The sequence below is a fragment of the Lethenteron reissneri genome, chromosome 58 (assembly GCF_015708825.2).
Source record: "Lethenteron reissneri isolate LAM-NWPU_2019-01 chromosome 58, ASM1570882v1, whole genome shotgun sequence".
Taxonomy (NCBI): Eukaryota; Metazoa; Chordata; class Hyperoartia; order Petromyzontiformes; family Petromyzontidae; genus Lethenteron; species Lethenteron reissneri.
The window spans coordinates 10,922,091-10,946,866 of NC_083836.1; the positions used below are offsets into that span (position 1 = coordinate 10,922,091).

A 24,776-nucleotide genomic window follows, 5' to 3' on the forward strand; every position below is an offset into this window, starting at 1 on the left:
CTAACGCACCACCATAACGCACCACACTAACGCACCACCACTAACGCACCACCACTAACGCACCACCACTAAAACCACACACCACACACTAACACCACCACTAACGCCCCACCACGAACACCCAACACACACCACCACTAACACACCACCACCACTAACACACCACCACTAACGTACCACCACTAACACACCACCACCACGAACACCACCACCACTAACAACCCCACCACTAACACCCCAACCACTAACGTACCACCACTAACACACCACCCACCACTAACACACCACCACCACTAACACACCACCACCACTACACACCACCACCACTAACACACCACCCACACTAACACCCACCACCACTAACACACCACCACTAACGCACACCACTAACACACCACCACTAACACACCACCTAACAACCCCACCACTAACACCCACCACTAACGTACCACCACTAACACACCACCACCACTAACACACCACCACCACTAACACACCACCACCACTAACACACCACCACCACGACACCACCACCACTAACACAACACCCCACACTAACACACCACCACCACTAACACACCACCACCACTAACACCACCACCACTAACACACCACCACTAACGCACCACCACTAACACACCACCACTAACACACCACCACTAACACACCACCACTAACACCCCACCACTAACACACCACCACTAACACACCACCACCACGAACACCACCACCACTAACCCACAGCGGAGATCCACTCCTCCTCAGCTGATCTCCACTCGCGGCGGCTGCTGCTGCTCTCCGCACCTCTCTACCGCCGCCTTTCGCACAAACTACCATAGGCAAGTGGGGGGCGGGGCCAGGAAACCACGCCCTCCATGACGTCACTATCTTTCAACTCCTCCCCCCTCCAGCCCCCTCCCCCATACCCCCTCCCCCGCTGCTACTTCCGCTTCCGCCGGGGCGAGTGGCGCCAACTTCTGAAGCGGTTCGCTGTCTGGGCCGCCTCAGGGTCGACTCAGCCTGAAAGTGAGAACCTCGCGTGGTGTGGACACCTCAGCAGTGGTGGGGGAGAGACAAAGGCGGCCCACAGCCGCAAGCTTCTAAACAGCTATTGGGCTCACGGCATCGGTTCAAGCAGAGCCCGGCTCTGCTGCTGCTGCTGCTGATGAGGCACTGAAAGTGGAAACCGGCCCAGAGTGGCGCTCGAGTTGAGCCATTGCTGCTGATGAGAGGCACTCCCAGACGGCCGTACGGCTGATGGATGAGTCAAAGAGACTTTGCTTCATCTCTGCACGGAATGATTTATTGTGGAGGCCAATCGCCTGCTGGCGGAATGGGCCTCCACTAGAGGCCGCTAAATAGGGTATTTGGTCTACTCTTCCACGCTGGTCTACACGTGTTGGAGCAAGGTGAGCGTACCCACCCTTTACCCCACCACGTGCGGCAGAGGTGCAGGTTCCATTCCATCGCCCACACACCCACCCCACCCACCCACCAACTCACCAACTCACCACTCTCACACAGGGACATAGAGCCTTGACACAGTGGTTGTGTCGGCGGTGTCAGAGTAGCAGGATCAATGTGGTGGTTGAGGTTTTAGTTGTGGTTTAGGTGGTTATGTTGGTTATAGTGCTTTTGGTTGTGGTTAAGTGTGGTTGTGTAGGTGGTGGATATTATAGTTGTGGGGGTTATATTTTTCGTGGCAATAGTTGTGTACGTGGTGGTTGCGGTGGTCATGGATATAGTTGTTATAGTTGAGGTTGTGGTGGTTGTAGTTATAGCTATGGTGGTTATGTTATGGTTGTTGTGGTTATGCTTGTGGTTATAATTGTGATTGTTGTTGGTGGTTGTTGTGGTCAAAGTTGTGATGGTTATGTTATGTTTTTGTGGTTATATTTGTGATGAAGGTGGTTATGTTGGCTGTCATGGTTGTTTATGTATGTGTAGGGAGCGGTAGAGTCGCGGTCAACACGCCGCGCTACAAACCCGTGGACACAAGTTCGATTCCCGCTCACGGCCAACACCAGTGACGATCATCTGAACCAGTCCAGGGCCTCCCCTACGTCGACTCTGCCTCAAATGAGTACCTGTTGCTGTGTGTAATAAACATCGCCACTCGGGAGACAAAGACGGTCGGGTATGGGGCTTTCCACCCACCCGCTTGTGTGCCACACTGCCGGCCTCCATAGGTGCTCGCTAACAGCACTTGCCCCGACAGTCTGTTAAATTCTGTACGGGAGATTTTTTTATTTTGTCTTTGTAGGTGTTGAACTTCTTTCGCACCGTACGTAGCCACTTGTGCTAACCGGAGGTGTGGTTATAGTTGTAGTGGTTATGTTATGGTTATAGTTGTGATCATATCATGGTTGTGGTTATAGTTGTGTCCGTAGTTTTCGTGCATAGAATTGTGGTTTTATATTATGGCGATAGTTGTGGGTGTGGTTATAATTGTAGTTGATGGTTTTGGTTACAGTTGTGGTTATATCTGTGGTTCTAGTTGTGGATGAATTTGTGGTTATAGTTGTCGTTATATTTGTGGTTATAGTTGTGATTATGTTCGTGGTTGAATTTGTGGTTCTAGTTGTGGTTTTAGTTATGGTTGTTGGTTGTGGTGGTTCTACTGGCGCAGATGGTGGGATGGAGGACACCTTCTGGGTCCCCTGCCCATGCGGTTCCAACAGCGATGGCTCCAGCCGGCACTGTCGCCCCTGTGCTATGTGGGTCACAAAACCTTGCCTTGCAGTCATTTTAGGAGCCCTCGCCTTCTCCAACTTCATTTGCAGCGTACATAGCCAATCGTGCTAACCGGGGGTACATTAAAACCTCGCCACAAAAGCCCTGTTGCTCGTGAGCTTAGCGACTCAAATAAATCAGGTGCTAGGTTTGCGTGATTAATGCTTACAAATCGGGGTCCATAATGATGAATATGGCAGGTCGAGTTCTATCCATTTAAAACCAAACGTGTTTTTTACTAACCAGATTACAGGCGGTGCGTTCGACACCATTTGGAATGCGCTGTTGCGATGTGCTGTTCCTTTGAAACCATTATCAACACTGAGAAACCCACACAGTGATTTCCTTGATTGAAACAATGCAATGTTTGTTATCGAAACCACTATTGGCTCCCATAACACGTTTTTTACACGCAGAATCCAATAGTGGTCACTGTTGGACCAGAACCAGAAACATTACCATCTGTACATGGAGGCATCTTTCAATCATATATTTTTCACAGTTGGGAAAACATGTACGACATTAAGGAGATATTTGCCAGCATATTCTACTTAATCACTGTACACGATGATGACAAATGTTGCATTTCTCAATCGTCAATAATTGTTGCACCAAGCTCAAAGGAACCCAATCTGGATGTGTCATGACGTTCACTGTATGCACAGGCATTGTCGGAAACTGTTGCCATACTTCAGACAAGACAGCACACATTCAGTTGTCTTTTTAAAACCTGCACCATCTGAAGAACCAAAGTAGGACGGTGCTCTTCTGGAGCAATATTTAAAGGAAGTCGGTTGTTACTGCCGCTAACCCTGAGCCCAAGTTCTTGTGGCCTGGCTTCTGGGTGAGTTTGCAGTCTCCAGCCAGCCAGAGAATCAGCAGCCACAGATTTTCCAATAAAACCTTGTTTCGGTTTGATCCACCGAACAATATCCACTGACCACACCACAAGTAAAGCAATAATGTAACTGAACAAAAATACGAATAAATTAGGACGGTTTATTAAATGCATTGTATCCAAGGAAATATGTACAGCAATAGACAAAATATATACAGAAATAGACTAAAAATATTTACACTAATAGACTAAAAATGTGTATCACGGGGGGAGGGTGGGTGGTGTGGTGATAGTAGTCGTGGTTTACACAAATGTACGACCACCACCACTACCACCCCTACTGTGGGGTGGACCGGCCACCGCACAGTAGCACGCGGCGGAGGAGTGAGCGTATTGCTCTCCCCACACGAGCCATGCACCCTCGCTTCTTATTCATTTCCTTCATCTCCTTTTCCTCCTCCAACTTCTCAAACACCTGCACCATCATCTCCTCCACTACCATAATTCCCCCCTTATCCGTCTCCTCCGTCTCCTCCGGCTTATCCTCCTCCAGCTCCTCCTCCGGCTCCTCCTCCTCCGGCTCCTCTTCCACCGTCTCCTCCGTCTCCTCTTCCTCCTCCACGTCCGTCACCTCATTCTCTAACTTCTCAACCTCCTGCACCATCATCTCCTCCACCACCATCTTCTCTTCCTCCACCATATTTCCCCCCTTATCCATCTCCTCCTCTGTCTCCTGATCCTGTTCCTCCGTTTTCTCTTCCTCCTCCACCTCAGTCTTTTGGTCTCCCTCATTTTCCACCACAACCTCTGTTTCCTCTTCAGAGGTCTGGGCAAGTGAGGTGGGCTGCACCGGTTTCACTCTGTGAAGACACACGCACGACACGACTCCACCTTTTGCTATGACAGAGATTGCAGTCACCTCCCCATCTCCCGTTGGTGTGGCAGATTAAACCGAGCTTAATAACAATGAAAAAATTGAGTACGTTTCATGTCAGAGCTGTCATTCTGATGGGACAAGATTATCACGAAGGAATGTACCACTGTGTCTCATACAGTCTGCTGTAGTGTCACAGTAGCAGGCAGCGTTGCTTTGTAAATACAACTAAGTAATTTATCATGATTTCTTTTTGTTTTCATGATATATTCTAATTGGGGCAAATATGACCCCTGGCACACAATGGCCTACTCGTTTTGAACGAACTTAGGGGAGATCTTCAACATCCACTGCAAAGGAGGGGGTACATCATGTCTTGACATCCCGTCATGGCAGTAATAACCATCAAGAGTGCTGCCGCTGGGCCGCATCACCCATGCACGATTGTTGTAAAAATATATGATGGTGATTCGTGTTAGATAAAGCTGCCCATCTTGACTTCGATGGTATCTCAGAGTGCTTTACAACGCAATGAGGCACTTACATATCACATCTCGCACCTCAACGCATTTTACGGTGAATGAAGGGTTAGATGGTGAAGATATGGCCGCATGGTTATGTGGGCTCACCCACAAACCAATTATGGAAAATAAATCGGTCTACAGATGAATGTACACGTGGGGTAGGCTGGAATGCACTTGTGTTCTCCCCCCGTTCTGCATGGGTTTCCTCTGGGTTCAGCAGCTTCTTCCCCGAAACTGAACCCACAACAACACAACTGGTCTTGGATCAAAATCGACCTCTAAAGCACTCAATTGGGATCACACACAGCAACTTTGTTCCCAACTGCGAACAAAACTTGGCAGGGCCCTCTTGAATATTTTGTCTTGAGACTCAATGATGTTCATTCTGCATAAACAAGCATAATAATAATGATACAAAATAATAAACACATACACAGGACACATGCAGATTTGCTTACCGTGGCTCAGTGGCTCCAGACTTTGCATCGTATTCTCCGGAGCCCTCTTCTCTGGATCTCAGCGCTATCCGGCCCTGCACACTGCGAGCAGCGGTGGTGGTAGCGGTGGTAATGGTGGTGCTGGTTGTGGCCGTGGCTGCCCCTTGATCATGGACCTCGGCCATGCCCTGAAGCCAGCTGTGTGCGAGCGCCTGAGTGGGAGTCATCCGAAGATTTGGATCCCATCTGTTGAGAGACACGCGGGGGCACACGTGGTGAGAGGCACGTTACAAGGATTTACGTTTCTTCCCTTCTTCCACGAGGTCCAGGAATTCTCACCAGCAGCGGGGAGTACTCCACTGCCCAGTAGCCTAAAAATGCACTTAGCCTGCCACTGCCCATCTTTCATGGGCCTCCACAGACACCGATCTTGACACTGCTGGTACAGGTCATCAGCAGGTTCACTGAGTTTCACATCCTCCTGTACCACATCAGTTCCACCTCTTGTGATATGGCTCAGCGGTGACGACGTGACCCAGATGTACCACATTCTCCACATGTAGAGTTTTGTTATTCAAATTTTGGACTTTCGGATCGGACGAAGAGGAAGAAAAAAATGGGGGCCTATGGGTGTCTCTAACGATTACTTGAAGGAGAGTGACTGATATGAGAATCCTTGTGGGGAGGTGTGGGAGAGGGGAATGGGCAGGCGGGAGGTTGTCTTACTGTATCTACTGTAGGCAAAAATGGACACAGTCCACCAACTCTGGGCCCAGGAGATGATGAATAAGAATGAGAGGGTGGAGCTGGTGATTGATGGAGTGTGATCACCAATAATTTGGAGGAGATTGAGTGATGGGGAATCCTCGTGGGGGGCAGCAGGGGGAAGAGGGAGAGGAGGCAGTTCTTACTGGAGGCAGCGGCTGATAAAGTCCACAAACTCCGTGTCCTGGCTCTTGAGCACAGAGTGTAGTGGGAAGCTCCCCGGCAGGCTGTATGGCTTCTTCCAACCACCTGCAGGGGCCATGCACAGCGGAAGAGAGAGATATACATAGTTACAAACCACATCACCCACCTACCCACTCACCCACCTACCCACCCACTCACCCACCTATCCACCCACCCACTCGCCAACCCACTCACCTAACCATCCCCCCATGGCCTACTCAACAACAATAACTGCCATTTGCCACTAAGTGGCAGTGACATCACCATGGTGCTTGTACCAGGCTATGTGCACTTTAAGGCCACCTGAAGTGTCAAAAGCTCACTGGCAGGAGGTCATGGGATAGACTCCGGTACCATGGGTTGACTGATTGAGATGACTGACTAGTAATTAAATTTAAGGTGGAGGGGTTACCAGCCTCTCGCAGCCATTGGCCTCAGTGGTGGCTACAAGCCCCATGAGGGGAATTGCATGTTGAAATTGACCTTCCCTCCCTTGGCATTGCTTACCACAGCGTTACCGACCGGCACCACCTTTGAGGTAGGGTGTTGTTTTGCAAATTAACCCCGCCACCCCCTCACCCCCCCCACCCACGCACACGCCTACCCATCCACCTACCCATCCACCTACCAACCCTTCTACTCAGAAAAAAACATCACTCCGTTGGAATTATGCAATAACAGCCCCAAGCCACCCCTTTTAACTTACCAAAGTATATCAATCCGTAAGGAGCGGCATGTATGAAGTTTCTTGGGGGCACACCCAGCCTCTGCACACGGTTCAGACAAAGACAGAGGTCAATCATAAAGCCTCAGTAGACTGTTGGGGCAAGTGCTGTAAGCAAGTAGCAGCATGTATTGAGGCTGGAACTGTGGCACACGAGGGCATGGTTGATCACAACGCCCCAGGTACGTCACACACCAAACTAGGTACTTATTTGAAGCGGAGTTGATCTAGGAGAGGCCTCGGGACCAGTTCTGATAATTGAACCTCAGGGCGGTACCCCAGGGTACCATAGTTCCCCGGCTCTCGCATAATGTCCGTGATGCAATCATTTTTAGTCTGGTGATGGTCGGCGATGCGGTAATCGATTCATCTCAACGAGCTGTACACAATGCACTCTTAAAAGTTTAATTTTTCGAAAACGGATTTTTTATGCTAATATTTGGTGTTTCGACATCGCGGAGTAGCACTGATTTCGCATTGATTGGTACCCCAGTCGCGGAGTTAAGTACACCCCTGGGAAAAAAGTGTCCCAGAAATAAAATATTTAATTGCCTCGGCCATTTTGTATTATTTGGTACCCTGGTGTACCACCATGAGGATCAATTGCTGCCACCGGTGCTGGTGGTGGCAGTGGCCATGAGTGGGAATCAAACTCGGCTCTCTGCCGGGGTTTGTAGCACAGTGCGGTGCGCTAACTACTGCACCACACATTCTATACACATAGGCAAAGACAAATATCCCCCACATAGCTTTAACATACTTTTGGTCACACACATAGACAAGACAAACACGTGTACACACATGTACAAGACAAAGATCCCCGGTATAACCTAAACAGACTTGGGGCAAGTGATGTTAGCGAGGAGCACATCTGAAGGCTGACACGCCACACGAGGGGGATGGGTGGCCAACACCACTCCTGGCCGCCTTTTTCTCCCTAGTGGTGATGTTTACATTGCACCAGGTACTCATTGGAGTCTGAGTCGACCTAGGGGAGGCCCAGGACCGGTTCAGATAATCGTCACGTGTTGGCTGAGAGCCAGAATAGAACTTGGGTCTCCAGGTTCGTAGCGCACCGTGTTAACCGCTACACTACCGTGTACACAGCCAGAGGTGGGACAAAGTCATTGTTATGCAAGTCACAAGTAAGTCTCAAGTCTTTGCTCTCGAGTCCCGAGTCAAGTCGGGTCAAAGATGAGGCAAGTCCCAAGTCGAGTCAGAAGTCAAAGCCTGCAAGTCTCAAGTCGAGTCCAAAGTCCTACCATTTTAGTTTCGAGTCATTTCAAGTCCTCTTACCACAGAAATAACATTTATACAAATCATGTATGTCTGTAAGATTTGTATTTATTTAAACCTCTTTTTATACAATGACATTAATCAAACACAGTAGAAAACAGAAAATTTAATTTTCACAAAAAATGCTCTTATTTCAACAGCATATTGCACTAGAACAATGCACAGCAGCTTCAGTCTTGTATTGCATTGACCTCATATTGCAAAACAGTTTAACTTTCAAATAGACATGGGTTCTTTTAGCCTAAACTTTTTTAAACATGTCATCAATAAAATCCTCACTCCTCAAAATTATCACTTCTGAAAAACTGGACCAACCTGATAATATAATTGGAATGCCTCCATAGAGACTGGTGTGTATGAGAGAGAGAGAGAGCTGTGTGGACAGGTGATGAGCAGAGAGTGAGTGTGTGTGCGCATGCGTGCTGTGGACAGGTGGAGGGAGGCCCCTACACTGCATTGCATTTGCAAAAGATCAAATTGGCCAAAAGTCTGTCAGTCATTTGTGCACGATGGGGACGCAGAATGATGCCACCATGGCTGAAAACTCGCTCCACTGGAGCACTAGAAGCAGGCACTGCCAAGACTCGGATGGCTACTTGAAAGAGTGAAGGAAGAGTCTTACTGTTCAGTGCCCAGAACAAAAGGACATTCTGTCCTTCTGCCATGTCAATGTAGTGACTTAGCTGTACTGCTGGTGGGGTCCCAACATCCCTTTTCTGCCTCTTATGGTATGCAGCAAACAGCCCTTCTCCTTCCATGTCCTCTAGTTCTTCTTCAGCAGGCACCGGCACAGGCACAGGTTGCTCCGTCTCTGCAGTATCTTTCAGGATCAATTCTAAAAAAACGTGTCACAACAGCAGAAACAAAAGAGCTCTTATTACCATTACTGATGTTGATGATTGTTTAACACGTAGGCTTTCGCGACCAATGTTATTCATAATCAACGTTTTTGGGTTTAGATCGCGTTTATTTATAAATGTGTCGTAACCCTCCACCACCCGACACGGCCAATCAGTAAAAATGTGTCACGTTGACAAAGACAAATAGTTCACTGCTTTAGCCCACCGGTGTGTTGAAGCCACAACATTTACAATTTGAGTACGACGTTTCGCTGGTAATTGCAACCAGCATCATCGGGCAATTCGCCAGAATGGTAAGGTTCTGCTGTGTCTCCCGTTCTTATATAGAGCAGCAGCAGGGTGACGTCATCATTAACTCATTAACTCATCAGGTGCAAAGATTCAAGGGGGGAGTGATTGTAATTATATACTAGATTAGTAATCAGGCTATTGTTACGATGCGAGTTGTAGATTAGTAATCATTTGGAATGTGTTTTATTGTGATTATGCTACATTAGTAATCAGTTAGTGGTTGTTACCCTTATAAGTAATTGTAATGTATCTTATTTAATAATACGCTTCCAGGCCGCACTAAGCCTGTAGCTGTCTGAGCGATTAAAGTTATTGCTGTTTCTCTCAATTTCAATCGATTCTCTAATTAGTCTTTGCCAGTAGTAACTAGTTTTACACAACACTTCCACGTTGTCAAAATCAATTGAGTGTCCCTGTTGGCATGCATGTTCTGCTACTGCCGACAGTTGTGTTTGTGATAGTTTAATATTTCTCTGGTGTTCTTTTAGTCTTACACTAACGTTACGCCCTGTCTGTCCAATATAGCATCTGCCACATACACAATTAATCCGATATACACCTTCTGTTGATAATTTAGGTAATTCGTCTTTAGTGCACGTTACTAGTTGTTGAATTTTGTGTACTGTACCAAATCTTACTGTAATGTTTTGCTTTTGCAAAACACGGGCTAATTTATCAGTTACTCCTGAGATAAATGGTATTTTTATTGTTTTAATAATCTGATCGCTTTCAGCAGTGTTGCTTTGCGATCGTGATTTGGCTTTTAGTGCTCTGTTAATTTGAGCATTATTGTAGCCATTCTGTCTTAGTGCTTCTTTAACATGTTTAATCTCTCTCACTAGACTTTCACCATCTGACACTGTTTTAGCCCGATGTATGAGCGTCTTGATAAGAGAGGATTTCTGAGCTGGGTGATGATGCGAATCTGCATTCAGATAGCCAACGCACACTGATGCCTTTCTGTAAACGCTGTGTGTTATTTTACCGTTTGGGCCATGCCCAAGTAAAATATCCAGGAACGGGAGTGTGTTATTCACCTCCATTTCCATGGTGAACTGAATGGCCGGGTTTTGTGCATTGAGATGATTTAGAAAATTGTTAAGTGTATCTTTACCATGTGGCCAGACAACCAAAGTGTCATCCACATATCTAAACCAAAAGGATGGTTTTAATGTGCTCGAGGCAAGTGCTCTGGTTTCAAAGTTTTCCATGTACAAATTTGCTATAGAAGGAAATAAAGGAGAGCCCATTGCTGCTCCCTCCCTTTGTTTAAAGAATTCGCCTCTCCATAAGAAGTAAGTGTTATTTAAACAATGGTCTGCGAGTTTCGGAATATCTTTTGGTAAACCTGTATTCTTTACCAGTGTATCAAGTAATTTAAGCGACTCGCTCACTGGAACCTTAGTGAAAAGCGAAATCACATCAAAACTCACCAAAATATCATTAGGGTTAAGTTTAATATCTTTGATCATATTCACAAGATGTTCTGAATTTCTTATGTCCTACCGATGTAAGGTTGAATTTGTTTAGTTACATATTTTGCTAATTTATAGGTGGCAGAGCCAATTGTACTGACTATAGGTCGTAAAGGGATGCCGACTTTATGGATCTTTGGTAGCCCATACAGTCTAGGTGGTTTTGAAGCCCTTGGCTTAATTAGGAATTGCTCATTATTTGGGATTAATGAATTTGCAATGATTGCAGTAGTCTTACGTTCCAAAGTATTAGTTGGATCTCGTTTAATTTTAATGTAGGTACTTTCCTCTAATAAATCTTTTAATTTTATTATCATAATCGGCTCGTGACATCACTACTGTAGTGCGGCCCTTGTCAGCTGCTAGGATTTGAATATCTTTGTTTAGACGAAGCTCTCTTAAGACTTTTGCCTCGTTCGAGCTGATATTTACTTTAGGTACTTTACTATTCTCAATAATTTTGGCAACCTCGTGTCTAGTCATCTCTGCCTCATTATGTGGAAGGAGTCTTACTGCTGATTCTACCTCAGCAATTATCTCATCCACTGGAATTGTGCGTGGGGTAACGGCAAAGTTAAGGCCTTTAGAGAGAATACAACACAACAGGAGTGAATTATCCAACATTTCTGAATCGCTAAAGCATTTACATTTAAATATAAGCAATAGTGTGTCCATGCATGATTGGAATATAATCGATACTATAACACAACAATCGGCTGATAATGTGTTTAATCTAACAAATGCTAACCAAATTAACAAATTTTCTAGACTTTACAATAAACAAATCCCTATTAAAAACGAACAATTTAAAAACAAAACCGTAATGAACTTGACTAACACTGATTTAACTCACTCCTGTTGTGTTGTATTCTCTCTAAAGGCCTTAACTTTGCCGTTACCCCACGCACAATTCCAGTGGATGAGATAATTGCTGAGGTAGAATCAGCAGTAAGACTCCTTCCACATAATGAGGCAGAGATGACTAGACACGAGGTTGCCAAAATTATTGAGAATAGTAAAGTACCTAAAGTAAATATCAGCTCGAACGAGGCAAAAGTCTTAAGAGAGCTTCGTCTAAACAAAGATATTCAAATCCTAGCAGCTGACAAGGGCCGCACTACAGTAGTGATGTCACGAGCCGATTATGATAATAAAATTAAAGATTTATTAGAGGAAAGTACCTACATTAAAATTAAACGAGATCCAACTAATACTTTGGAACGTAAGACTACTGCAATCATTGCAAATTCATTAATCCCAAATAATGAGCAATTCCTAATTAAGCCAAGGGCTTCAAAACCACCTAGACTGTATGGGCTACCAAAGATCCATAAAGTCGGCATCCCTTTACGACCTATAGTCAGTACAATTGGCTCTGCCACCTATAAATTAGCAAAATATGTAACTAAACAAATTCAACCTTACATCGGTAGGACATAAGAAATTCAGAACATCTTGTGAATATGATCAAAGATATTAAACTTAACCCTAATGATATTTTGGTGAGTTTTGATGTGATTTCGCTTTTCACTAAGGTTCCAGTGAGCGAGTCGCTTAAATTACTTGATACACTGGTAAAGAATACAGGTTTACCAAAAGATATTCCGAAACTCGCAGACCATTGTTTAAATAACACTTACTTCTTATGGAGAGGCGAATTCTTTAAACAAAGGGAGGGAGCAGCAATGGGCTCTCCTTTATTTCCTTCTATAGCAAATTTGTACATGGAAAACTTTGAAACCAGAGCACTTGCCTCGAGCACATTAAAACCATCCTTTTGGTTTAGATATGTGGATGACACTTTGGTTGTCTGGCCACATGGTAAAGATACACTTAACAATTTTCTAAATCATCTCAATGCACAAAACCCGGCCATTCAGTTCACCATGGAAATGGAGGTGAATAACACACTCCCGTTCCTGGATATTTTACTTGGGCATGGCCCAAACGGTAAAATAACACACAGCGTTTACAGAAAGGCATCAGTGTGCGTTGGCTATCTGAATGCAGATTCGCATCATCACCCAGCTCAGAAATCCTCTCTTATCAAGACGCTCATACATCGGGCTAAAACAGTGTCAGATGGTGAAAGTCTAGTGAGAGAGATTAAACATGTTAAAGAAGCACTAAGACAGAATGGCTACAATAATGCTCAAATTAACATAGCACTAAAAGCCAAATCGCGATCGCAAAGCAACACTGCTGAAAGCGATCAGATTATTAAAACAATAAAAATACCATTTATCTCAGGAGTAACTGATAAATTAGCCCGTGTTTTGCAAAAGCAAAACATTACAGTAAGATTTGGTACAGTACACAAAATTCAACAACTAGTAACGTGCACTAAAGACGAATTACCTAAATTATCAACAGAAGGTGTATATCGGATTAATTGTGTATGTGGCAGATGCTATATTGGACAGACAGGGCGTAACGTTAGTGTAAGACTAAAAGAACACCAGAGAAATATTAAACTATCACAAACACAACTCTCGGCAGTAGCAGAACATGCATGCCAACAGGGACACTCAATTGATTTTGACAACGTGGAAGTGTTGTGTAAAACTAGTTACTACTGGCAAAGACTAATTAGAGAATCGATTGAAATTGAGAGAAACAGCAATAACTTTAATCGCTCAGACAGCTACAGGCTTAGTGCGGCCTGGAAGCGTATTATTAAATAAGATACATTACAATTACTTATAAGGGTAACAACCACTAACTGATTACTAATGTAGCATAATCACAATAAAACACATTCCAAATGATTACTAATCTACAACTCGCATCGTAACAATAGCCTGATTACTAATCTAGTATATAATTACAATCACTCCCCCCTTGAATCTTTGCACCTGATGAGTTAATGAGTTAATGATGACGTCACCCTGCTGCTGCTCTATATAAGAACGGGAGACACAGCAGAGCCTTACCATTCTGGCGAATTGCCCGATGAGGGGGAAACCACCCTGGCTTGCCAGGGGAGACACCAGGAGCATCGAGGTGATCCTTCCAGCCCGTCCGGATCTCAAGTGAGACCGAGCCACCAGCCCCGAGGCCTGCGAGAGCCCTGACCGTGTGGACAGGGATGACCACGCTGCCAAGAAGCGGGGACTGCTGGAGAATGGAGACGGAAATTGCAACAGACGAAGAGGGGAAACGGCGAGAGTCAAGGACCACGAGAGCCACCCGAGTTGCTGAAGGAGACCGGGATGACCGAGCAGCCCAGCTTATGCTCGCAGCAGATGAAAAGGAAGCAGGGAGTGCGTCAAGAGAAATGAATGCCACCTGCACTGCTGAGGGAGCCTGGGACGACAGAGTCGGCCAGACGGTGACTGCAGGAGACAAGAAGAAGACGCGGCGAAAGCAGAGGGCCACCGACACCACCTACGCTGCCGGTGGGGACTGGGGCAACCAGACAGACCCGCTGGCAGCAGGGGGATGCGTGGAGGAGGCATGGAGACGGATGGAGGGGAACGTGGCGGAGGCACGGCAGAAGGAGAGGATGGAGGAACTGGATGGGAGGGCGGGAGCTGATGGAGTGGGTGAGGGAGGCCGAGGAGAAAAAGGTACGGTGTCCGGACGCAGAGATGTGGGGGCCCCCGAGTGGAGGGTGTGGAATGAAGCCAGAGAGACCCCAGCAACCCTGGGGCAAGGGGAGGCCCGGAGGGAGAACGTGACAGTGGACGCTGGACCGGTGGGAGCTGGGAGGCCCCGGGATCGAGACGGGAAATGGCGAGGCGGGGCAGGGGTGAGTCTGACACCACCTCATGTCAAACGACATAATTGCGTCAGAGTAATGATGAAGGACGAGGTAGCAGAAGAAGTGACCATCGACCGAGCGACCTTTGTACGGTCAATAATGATGGGCTTGCTACAAATAGAGCCGACAGACTTGTACTGTTTGATAACTCTGCCGGGAGGGAGGGCGTTTGATGTAAGCTTCAACTCAAGCCCCCTGCTACAAAGATTTATGACCCGCTTCGAGGAAAAGGCGGAGGAGAAGCCATTGATGTCAATGAAGCTACAACTGTTATCAGAGCTGGACACGAAGGTGGTGACTATTTTCCTATACAATGAAGCCCTACATGACCACGACGTGGAGGTCTGGCTAAGACAGCACTGCTCGGTACTGTCGGGCTGTAAAAAGGTGAGGGACTCAGTGGGGATATGGACAGGGGCAAGACAATGGAGGGTGCGGCTGAAAACAGAGGGAGGGACCTTGAGACACATCCCGAGTGCCCTGAACATAGGAGGCAACCGGGGATATGTTGTGTATGCCGGACAACCTAAACTGTGTAGGAGGTGTGGGGGCAGCGGTCACCTGGCTGCAGTGTGCAAGACAAAAGTCTGCTATAGATGCAAGGCACTGGACCACGAGGTAGAAGAATGCAGTGTTCCGGCACAATGTAACCTCTGCGGTAGCCGAGAACACCTGTACAAAAATTGTCCGGAGTCGTACGCCAACAAGGTTAGGGCGTATAGGGTAGGAGGAGCGAGGGATGAGGAAGGGGGTGGGACCAAACTGGACCTGGATAAGGAACTGGTGAGGGAAGGACGTGGGGAGGTGGCTGAGCAGCAGCCACCAGCGACGGATGGAGGGGGAGAAGGGGAGAGGCATGCAAAAAGAGCAGAATCAACATCGAGTGAGCAGGAAGAGGGGCTGGCGGGGGAGGGGAGCGACGGCATGGGCAGCATCTCCGAGACGACCGTGGAAGACTGGGCGGAGGCGGTGGAGGAGGATGAAGGAAAAAGGGAACAGCAGGAGGAAGGCGGTAGCGAGACATGGGAGGGACCAATCGGAAGGAAAAGGAGGATACGGAGAGCCCCAAAAAGAGGCGCCCCTTTAGGCAGCACGGAATCCTCGGACTCCTCGCTGGACACAGAGGCCTCGAGGGAGGGGATGGAGGAAAGGGTGGAGAGCCCGCGCAGGGGGAAACCCTTGAGAACAAGGGGCAAAATGAAATTGCGGGAACTGGCGAATGAAGATGGTTACGGAGGGCGAGCGGAGAAGGCCACTTCGGACTGAGACACATCCTAACATGGAACTTTCTGTGGCGTCCGTAAATGTGAGGAGCTTGAAGGGAAAGGGGAGGAGAGGAGCAATAATACAACTGCTACAGGCTACCAAGTGGGAGGTGGTCTTCCTCCAGGAATGCCACCTACCATACACCCTGGGCCGGGAGGAGCTGTTGGAGAGCTGGGATGGCTACTACTTTTGGTCCGGGAGTAATGAAAATCGATGCACGGGGGTAGTTACCCTCCTAGGCAGGAGGGGTATACAGATAGTCGGGTCCCAAGAGGTGGTCCCGGGCCGCCTCCATTATGTGGACGTGTCTTATGGAGAGGCAAACCTGAGATTAATAAATGTGTACGCCCCCACGACGTGCACAGAAAGAGTGGACCTATGGAATAATGTAGCGACCCTGCTCGTGACGAGAAGGCAAGTCATAATGGGGGGTGATTTTAACTGCCCGTTGTGCCTGGCAGACCTATTATCGGTGGCTGGGAGGAGGAGGCTCGACCCTTCCTCTAGGAAGTTGAAGGAGATGATAGAGGATTTTAAAATGACTGACACCTTCAGAAAGGTACACCCGGTGAGACCGGGATACACGTGGTCGGATAAGGGCGGTAGAACGCAATCACGAATAGATTTCATCTTTGTGTCTGCCAATGTGAAGGTGGATGGAGCTGACCTGGAACCCTTCCCCTTGTCAGATCACAATTTGGTGAAGGCAAAGCTCGGTATTCCAGGTGGCCTGAAGATGGGGAAGGGAACCTGGAAAATGAATGTAAGCCTGTTGGAAGACAGAAGGGTCGTGGAAGACTTTGTAAGGAAGTACGAAGACTGGACGACCCTGCAGGAATGCTTTGCCACGAGGGTGGAGTGGTGGAGCATGGTGAAGGGCCGGATAAAGGCCCTCTTCCAGACACATAGTAGAAGGAGGAGTGTAAACAGGGAACTGCAGCTGTGGAACGCTAGAATCGAGAAGAAGCACAGGTTACTTGAGCTGGGATTCCCGGTGGGTGAGGATATACGGAGATTGAAGGGAAGGTTATCCTCGGTATTGGAGAAAAGAGTCAAACAAATGGCATACAGGGCAAGAGTCAGGGCAACGGAACAGGGAGAGAAATGTACGAGTTTCTTCTTTAAGAAATGCAAGGCAGGAGACAACACACTTAGGGAATTGGTGAGTCCGGTCAGAGGCAGGCAGGCAACGACAGAGGGTATGATAGAGATAGCGGAGGAGTACTATGGGGAGTTGTATGGGAGGAAGGGAACGGATAGGGGAATAAGGGAGGCACTACTAGGGGAGCTAAGACATGAGGTTAAGAACCCAGAGGTACTGGGAGGGAGGATCCAGATGGAGGAAGTGGAGGAGGCAGTGAGGAGGCAGAATAAGAATAGGACGCCAGGACTGGATGGAATTCCAGCAGAATTCTATATTACATTCTGGGATTTAATGAAAGGGGACATGCTGCAGATGTATAGGGAAATGCTGGAGGGTGGACTGGTGCCAGAAGAAATGTGTGAGGGGCTCATCATACTGATGTATAAGAAGGGGGACCGGAGAGAGTTGGGAAACTGGCGTCCAGTTACGCTCCTGAACTCGGACTACAAGATTATGGCAAAAATAGCTGCGACGCGCCTGGGGAAGGTGGTGGAGGGAGTAGTCGAACCCGACCAGACGTGTGCGGTGCCAGGAAGAAGGATTTCGGACTCCCTGATTTTATTAAGGGAGGCAATTAGAGGTAGAAGGAGAGAGGGGATGCCCCCTAGGGCTTCTTAGCCTGGATCTTGAGAAGGCTTTCGACTGCCTCTCGCACGAGTATATGTTCGCAGTGTTGGAAAAAATAGGAGTGAGGGGACCCTTGGTCGATTGGGTGAGGCGGCTTTACCAAGGGCTCAAGACCAGACTACTGATAAATGGGGAGCTCTCAGGGACAATTCCAGTAGAGTCAGGGGTGAGACAGGGGTGCCCGATGTCCGCGGTTCTATTTGTAATGTGTATGGAACCCCTTGCACAGGCAATAAGAAACAATGAGGAGATTAAGGGAGTGACCATCCCCGGGAATAAGGAACAGGGGAAGGTGGCGCTATATATGGATGACGTAGTCGTGCTATGTAGGGACGTGGCATCAGTGTGGGGGGCCATGAAGGAGACAAACCGCTTTGGCCTGGCCTCCGGCTTGAAGGTGAATGCGAGGAAGAGCGAATTGATGGCCTTCGGGGACCCGAGACTATTTGAGGGCCGGCCGCCTGAGTTGGGGATAAAGACGGAAGAAGTCAAGGTCTTGGGAGTGTCCTTTTGCAGAGAGAGGTCGGCGGAACGAAACTGGGGCGGGAGGATAAAGCAGGTAAAGGGACAGTTAGGCAAGTGGGCCGGGAGACGGCTCACGATGGAAGGGAGGATTCTGGTAGTGAGGGTGGTGGTTTTACCAACACTCAACTACCTCGCATATGTGTACCCGCCAGGTAGGAGGGAGGCAAGAATCCTGGAATCGCTGTTGTTTAAATTCATTTGGGGAGGCGGGATGGATAGAGTGAAGAGGGTGGTGATGTATAAACGCGTCGAGAACGGGGGGAAGGGTGCCCCAAATATTGCACGTGTGCTGTCCTCAATTTTTGTGTGCAACACTTTGAGGTTATTCTTTTCCGAAGAGCCCCGGGGGAAGGCCGCATGTTATTTAAGGTATCGCCTGATGTGGCTCCTGAGGGGGCTTGGGATGACCCAATTACCGGCGGGCACGCCCTTGGCCTGGCCACAAGGATGGCTGAATGCGGCGGTGGGTGACTACATAAAAGTGTACAATTTGAGTCAGAGAGGGGGACCGTGGAACTCCAAGGAGGTATTGGCCAAAGTAAACGAAGGGGAGGCCTGCGAGGGGGTGATGGGCGCGAAGAGGACTATGTACCGTCAAGTGTGGAGGAACACTTCATCAACGGCGCTCACAAAAGAACAGAGAGATCTGTCCTGGTTGGCGGTGTGGGATAGATTGGAGACGAGGGGCTTCATGTTTTCTCGCCGAATGGCACGTTCGCCCAAATGCCCGAGGGGCTGCAACACAGATGAGGACGCGGTGCACGTCATGGTGAAGTGTCCCTTCGCACAGGAGGTGTGGAGACTGAGCAGTCCGCTGTTGTCCTGGTTTTACCCGTCGCAGGTGATAAGTCGGGACATTATGTGGGGAGTCTTAAGGGAGGTGCGGGGAGATGACAGAGATCGAACGTGGGCCATAATAGGCGCGACAAAGGAGGCCTTGTGGGGAGCTCGCAGAAAAGAGTTGGATGGGTCCCCTATATCACCGTTGGAGGTGTGCTACTGGGCAAGGAGGTTGCTAGAAAGGGTGATGGAAGTAGACCGGGTTAGGCTGGGATACAAGGCCGCAGGTGTGAAGTGGAAGTGGCCCCTACCCGGGGTGGGGTAGCGAGGGGACCGGCGGGTATAGGGAAGGGATAGTGAAGGATGGCCATGCACATTTTAGCCGGCCTGCTAAGTCGTGTGGGCAAGGAATGTACGTGTTCGATCGGGGGAAGGCGATGTGATGGAGCAGCGCATGGGTGAATGGTGGGGATGAATGTAAATAAGGGGAACGGGGCGGTGTGCGTTATGGCGGCGAGCTTTTTTTTTGTTGCATTGTATGTGGGTGGAGCCCGCGGATGTGACGGAGACTCGAAGGGGCCAACCGGGGCGCACGGGAAGGAGTGGTTTTCAGTACTCTCTTTGGTTTTCCTTGTACCCGTTGAGAAGTTAATAAAAACCTTTAAATCGCAATTACCAGCGAAACGTCGTACTCAAATTGTAAATGTTGTGGCTTCAACACACCGGTGGGCTAAAGCAGTGAACTATTTGTCTTTGTCAACGTGACACATTTTTACTGATTGGCCGTGTCGGGTGGTGGAGGGTTACGACACATTTATAAATAAACGCGATCTAAACCCAAAAACGTTGATTATGATGTTGATGATACTGTGCAAGACTGAAAATTGTTATTATTGTTAAAGTCAGATTAATATCACATTAGATCCTAGATCAGATTAAGATCAAATTATTTTACGTTGCATTTAAGTTGCATTGCAAGTCAATAAGATTTACCTTTAACTCGTTGTGCCACCTATGCCTTGATGTCACGGTTGACCAGCACATGGGGCTCAATCCACAGCAGACAAAAGGCTGGATCCAAGGCAGCTGCTTTCAGGTAGACTGTGTCTGAAAAGGGGGCAGTGATCCCTTCTTGAGACTGGGCCATTTTCACATTAATGAAGATCCCAAGAAATCTTTTTTCCAGGGATGCCTGCAGACCTCTGACCAGGCCGCTCAGGAAACGAACTTGAGGCTTCAGCTTCTCAAGATGGTGATTGAGGGACAAGACGGATGGAACAACTGCACTGATTGTAATGACTTTCTCCCCCTGTGTCAAATCAGTTGCTTCTCCGAACGGTGTCAAGATGTCCACCAACTCCTTCAGCAGATTCCACTCTCGTAGTGTGAATGACAGTTCTTTATGCCCGGCCTTCTCAAGAACTGCGCAGAGCTTTTGCTGATCACAATGAAGGACTGCTTTCACCTGCCGCAGTGTAGAATTCCACCTCGTGCTCACTGCAGCAGGGATGCCTCTGTGCTCCCCAAATTCACCATCGAATATGTCTTTAAACGTTGTGCTTGTGTGGAGCAGGGAGCTAAGTTTTGATAACTTGGAGAGAGAAGGACATGCCGCTTTTGTTTCTTTCAAACCGTCTCCCACCACCAGCTGCAATGTGTGTGCAAAACACTGCAGGCGCTGTTTCTTTGCCATAGCAGCATCGACGGTTTGCTGGTCTTCTAGGGTTAAGTCATGCCATAGCTCAGGATCATCAAGATTATCTCCAGCATCATCATCTTCCTCCTGTTCGCTGGGGAAGCAGATCGTAAATGCCTTGCACATGTTAGCAGCATTGTCACTAATGATATAGTCCAATTTAGCTTTGATGTTGTATTCATCACATATTGCCTCAAATTGGTCACAGATGCGCTCCGCTGTGTGAGAGCCTTTGAAGCGGTTGCAGGCCAAGAGATTTGTCTTTAGCTGTACCCTCTCTGCATCTCTCTCCATCCAGTGCACAGTGACATCAAGGAATCCCCTCATCTTTCGATCAGACCAAATGTCCACAGTGACTGAAACATGGTCAGTGTTGCTCAATTGAGTTTTTAAATTTGAACGTCTCTCCTCAGCAAGGCTCTCTGTTTTTGTGGTCAGCGTTCGGCGACAGACTGGGGTATACTTGCTGTCCAGCACAGCCAGAAAGTGACGAAAGCTCTTATTTTCCACAATAGATAGAGGAAAATTGCAATCAATAATCAAGTCAGACAGTATCGCATTGGAGATGGCCTTCTGCTGTGGGTGGCTCATGCTGTAACGCCCTACACGAGTGTCCAGGAATTGTGAAATTGAAGGCTGTTGTGGTTCATCTACGATGCTTTTGTTCATCTGGTATTCTTCATACCTGTAACAGAAAAGAATATGAAACAGATGTCAGAAAATCCCTTATAGCCACACATGTTGTATTTGAAACTACTCTTTACTCATATCAATGTTGTTGTGTTAATATTCATTGTCTATTGTACACTACGGTATATGATAATACATTTCAGTTTCAGTGTATGCAATATTAAGAATATTTTCACTGCTTCAAAAGTCATAAGAAAGCCCTTTCCCTCAAGAAACTGAAGTCATATGCTTTATAGCAGTGGTTTTCAAAGTGGGGACGGGGACCCCTGGGTGCCGCGAGGGGGTGCTAGGGGGGCCATGGCAAGTTGGCATGAAAAGTATAGCAAAACAAAATAATTGAATAAATTAAATAAGTAAAATAAACCAAATTAAACCAAAAATAAGCTAAACAATATCCCCGTTAGTTAAGAACTCCACTATAATAATATATTGCATCTCTGAACATTACTACTATAATCGTTATTATTTTATTATATACTGTATATATCCCAGTGGTGCGCTGCCTCACAGACCTAGACTACGGTAGCACGCTATGTCCATGCGCTGCCTGCTGTTTGGGCATGATATGAAAAGGGAAGGCTAATGGTGGATCTTCTGTGACTGTGTCATTTTCCTCTTTACAGTGTATATGTCTTACTATGTTTCCTGTTGTACTTGGATGGGTTTAGGGATGCACCAACTCCATCGAGTTGTGAAAGGAGGTGCACAGAAAAAAGAGTGTGGCACGGCCCATGTCAGGGGGGCCTTGGCTGGAATCTACTGGTATATGGGGGGCCTTGTCATGGTAAAGTTTGGGAACCCCTGCTTTATAGTTCACTCTCTCCTGCACACCAGATTCCATGGTGCCTTGCTGCATCACACAGCAATTGCAGGTCTACTGCTGCCTCATTCATTGTTTAATTGTGATAGTTTATGTCTTCAGCGACAGTTCAGCTTAGTTGTGATTAACCAAAATTACATAAACGACCTCAATGAGGCAGCACACCAGCCACTCTGAAACTGAACGATTGAAAGAGTAAAACTGGAAGGCCTGTTTTTGTCTCATGTGTGTTGGAGAGACTGAGATATACATTTGTGTTTATCCGTCTAGCAGCAAGGTAGAAATGATACTTTAAAACGGACGTTGACATGATGTTGAAGAGGTTTTCCATCTGAGTGTGCTACACTCATGTACCTCATATAATCGGGGTTCAAAAATCCCTATTTTTGTAAGCATTAACCAGCAAGGGAGACGTGCGTTTACTGTCTCGTTGATACAGTAAATATGCAGCAGCTAGTAAGTTACGGTACATCCGATAAGGTGCTTAGCATTCGTTCAAAACTTACCTTTCTTTGTGCAACTTTAGGTGTCGAACAAAGTTAGACGTTGTGGCAGCACCGTCTGTAATCTTCGACCCGCATGTTTTGCAAATTGCAACTCGTTTTTTGTCGACTACATCGTAATTTTTATAGCCAAACGAAACTATCTTCGGTATCATTTTGCCAACTGGCGCATTGTTGCTTGTTGCGCTTCATTGGTTGTCTTGCAATGTGCCTGCTTAGATGCTGTCCAATCAAAACAACGTGGGACTACAGTGATTGGATGTCGTGCAGGCAGCGCGCGTGCTCTCTGCATGTGTGGTGGTCAAGGTTGACACCAAGGTTGACACAGGTCACACAGGTCACACAAGCTAGGGGAGAGGTACGTACCGGCCCGGATTGACAGGGACGAGAGGTGGTTGGAACGGCTCTGAGGGGAGGGGGCTGGCGAGAGCCAGGGCCCGAGACACCCCCGCCCCTCAGAGAGAGGGGATATATAAGACGGCTCCCGGAGAGCGGAGGGGTCGATCGGAGGAGAAGCTGAAGGAGGAGAGCCGGAGATCCTGGACCCCCAAGCCTCAAGGATGCCGCCCCGCTGGAACTGAGTGGGCTGAGTAGCTGTAGGCTAGGGAAGAGAGTAGCTGAGTAGCTGTAGGCTAGGGAAGAGAGTAACAGAGTAGCTGGAGGCTAGGGAAGGAGAGAAATGAGAATAGAGCCGGAGGCTGTACCTCCCTAGGTTGTGTGTGTGGGACTGTCTCCCCAGTGAGTCCTGAGGACTAGTGTTATCGGAATAAAAGCGTGTGGCCTCTACGAAGTGTCGGTCTCATTCAAGAATACTACATTTGGTGTTAGAAGCGGCCAAAGAACCTCGCCGACATGGAGACAAGACAGAAAACGCTCACCAGGGGCCAGGAGAAGGACGTCGAGGGAGACGCTGAGCCGGAGGCGGGAGCGCCATTTCCGGGGGACGGGTCTGCGGGGGCGGGCTCGGGTTCTCCGGGGCCCTCCAGGAGTCCGCCGACGTCGGGATGGGCGATCCAGTCAGCCCATGCCCGGCTGGCCGATCTCCTCCATGCCGCTGCCTCCATCCTCGACGAGCTCACGCTGGGGGGAGCGGGAGCGCCGGGTGGAGTACCAGGCCGGAGGATGGGACGGGTTCCCGCCGAGAAACGCGCCATTCCCGCGCAACACTTTGACGTCACCTCCGGAGGGGGAGACGTCACTTCCGCCGGGGATGCGGCCGCCGGGGATGACGTCACTTCCGCCGGGGGGGTCACCGCTTCCGGGGGACATGACGTCAACCGCCCAGGAGGTCAGGGGGCAGAGGTGGCCCGCGTCACATCCGCCATCTGCGGCCTTACATCGGGAGAAGCAGAGTTTTCGGGTAGGTGCCCGCCAATTCCGTCTGATATTCTGCCGCCGGAAGATGCTTCATATACTGCACTTGGGACGCTGCTGTCTTCGAGGGGGGACTACATCCCGGCGCTACAACAGCGCTTGCCTTCACTTCAGGTTTTCACGGCAAAGGGGGGGGACTGGGCTGCTTTTTCACGCCGTTTCGTGGCAAATGCCGAGATGGCTGGGTGGTCTGCTGACATCGCTCTCCGAGCCCTGCCTTCCGCCTTGGACGACGTGGCCTTGGCCACGTTCCTCCTTATTCCACGGAGGCAACGCTCCACTTTGCAGGAGGCCCTCGATCGGATGGCCTTAGTGTATGGACCTCCATCCGAAACTAGACATCGTTTCGCCAGTCGGAGGAGGGAGGCGGACGAGACACCTCTTGCCTATCAGAGTGCACTGATGGCGTTGGCTCAAGCAGCCTATCCTCGAATGGACGATGTGGGCCTGGACTCCATCGTGCTTGAGAAGTTGCTGCTGCTGGCTCGGGAACTGAGGATTGCCATCCACGTCAAAGATGAAGCTAACCTTTCCTCGCTGGGGGCGGCACATTACCTGCACACAGAGTTGCTCCTCCAGCGGGATGGG

General features: G+C 48.4%; 2 protein-coding genes across 2 annotated transcripts in view; both read left to right on the forward strand.

Annotated features, from left to right (window-relative positions):
- The window catches only part of LOC133357588 (dual specificity tyrosine-phosphorylation-regulated kinase 3-like), a 520,504-nt gene that overhangs the window by 238,975 nt on the left and 256,753 nt on the right, over window positions 1-24,776 (forward strand). The gene's annotated exons all lie outside the window — the stretch shown is intronic.
- Window positions 1,272-24,776, forward strand: part of LOC133357472 (tektin-like protein 1) — a 59,484-nt gene continuing 35,979 nt past the window's right edge. Inside the window, exons 1-3 of the mRNA XM_061575416.1 lie at window positions 1,272-1,409; window positions 1,948-2,095; window positions 2,630-2,717. Coding sequence (XP_061431400.1) covers window positions 2,667-2,717 — 51 coding nt within the window. The 5' untranslated portion in view covers window positions 1,272-1,409; window positions 1,948-2,095; window positions 2,630-2,666. The remainder of the gene's footprint in view (window positions 1,410-1,947; window positions 2,096-2,629; window positions 2,718-24,776) is intronic.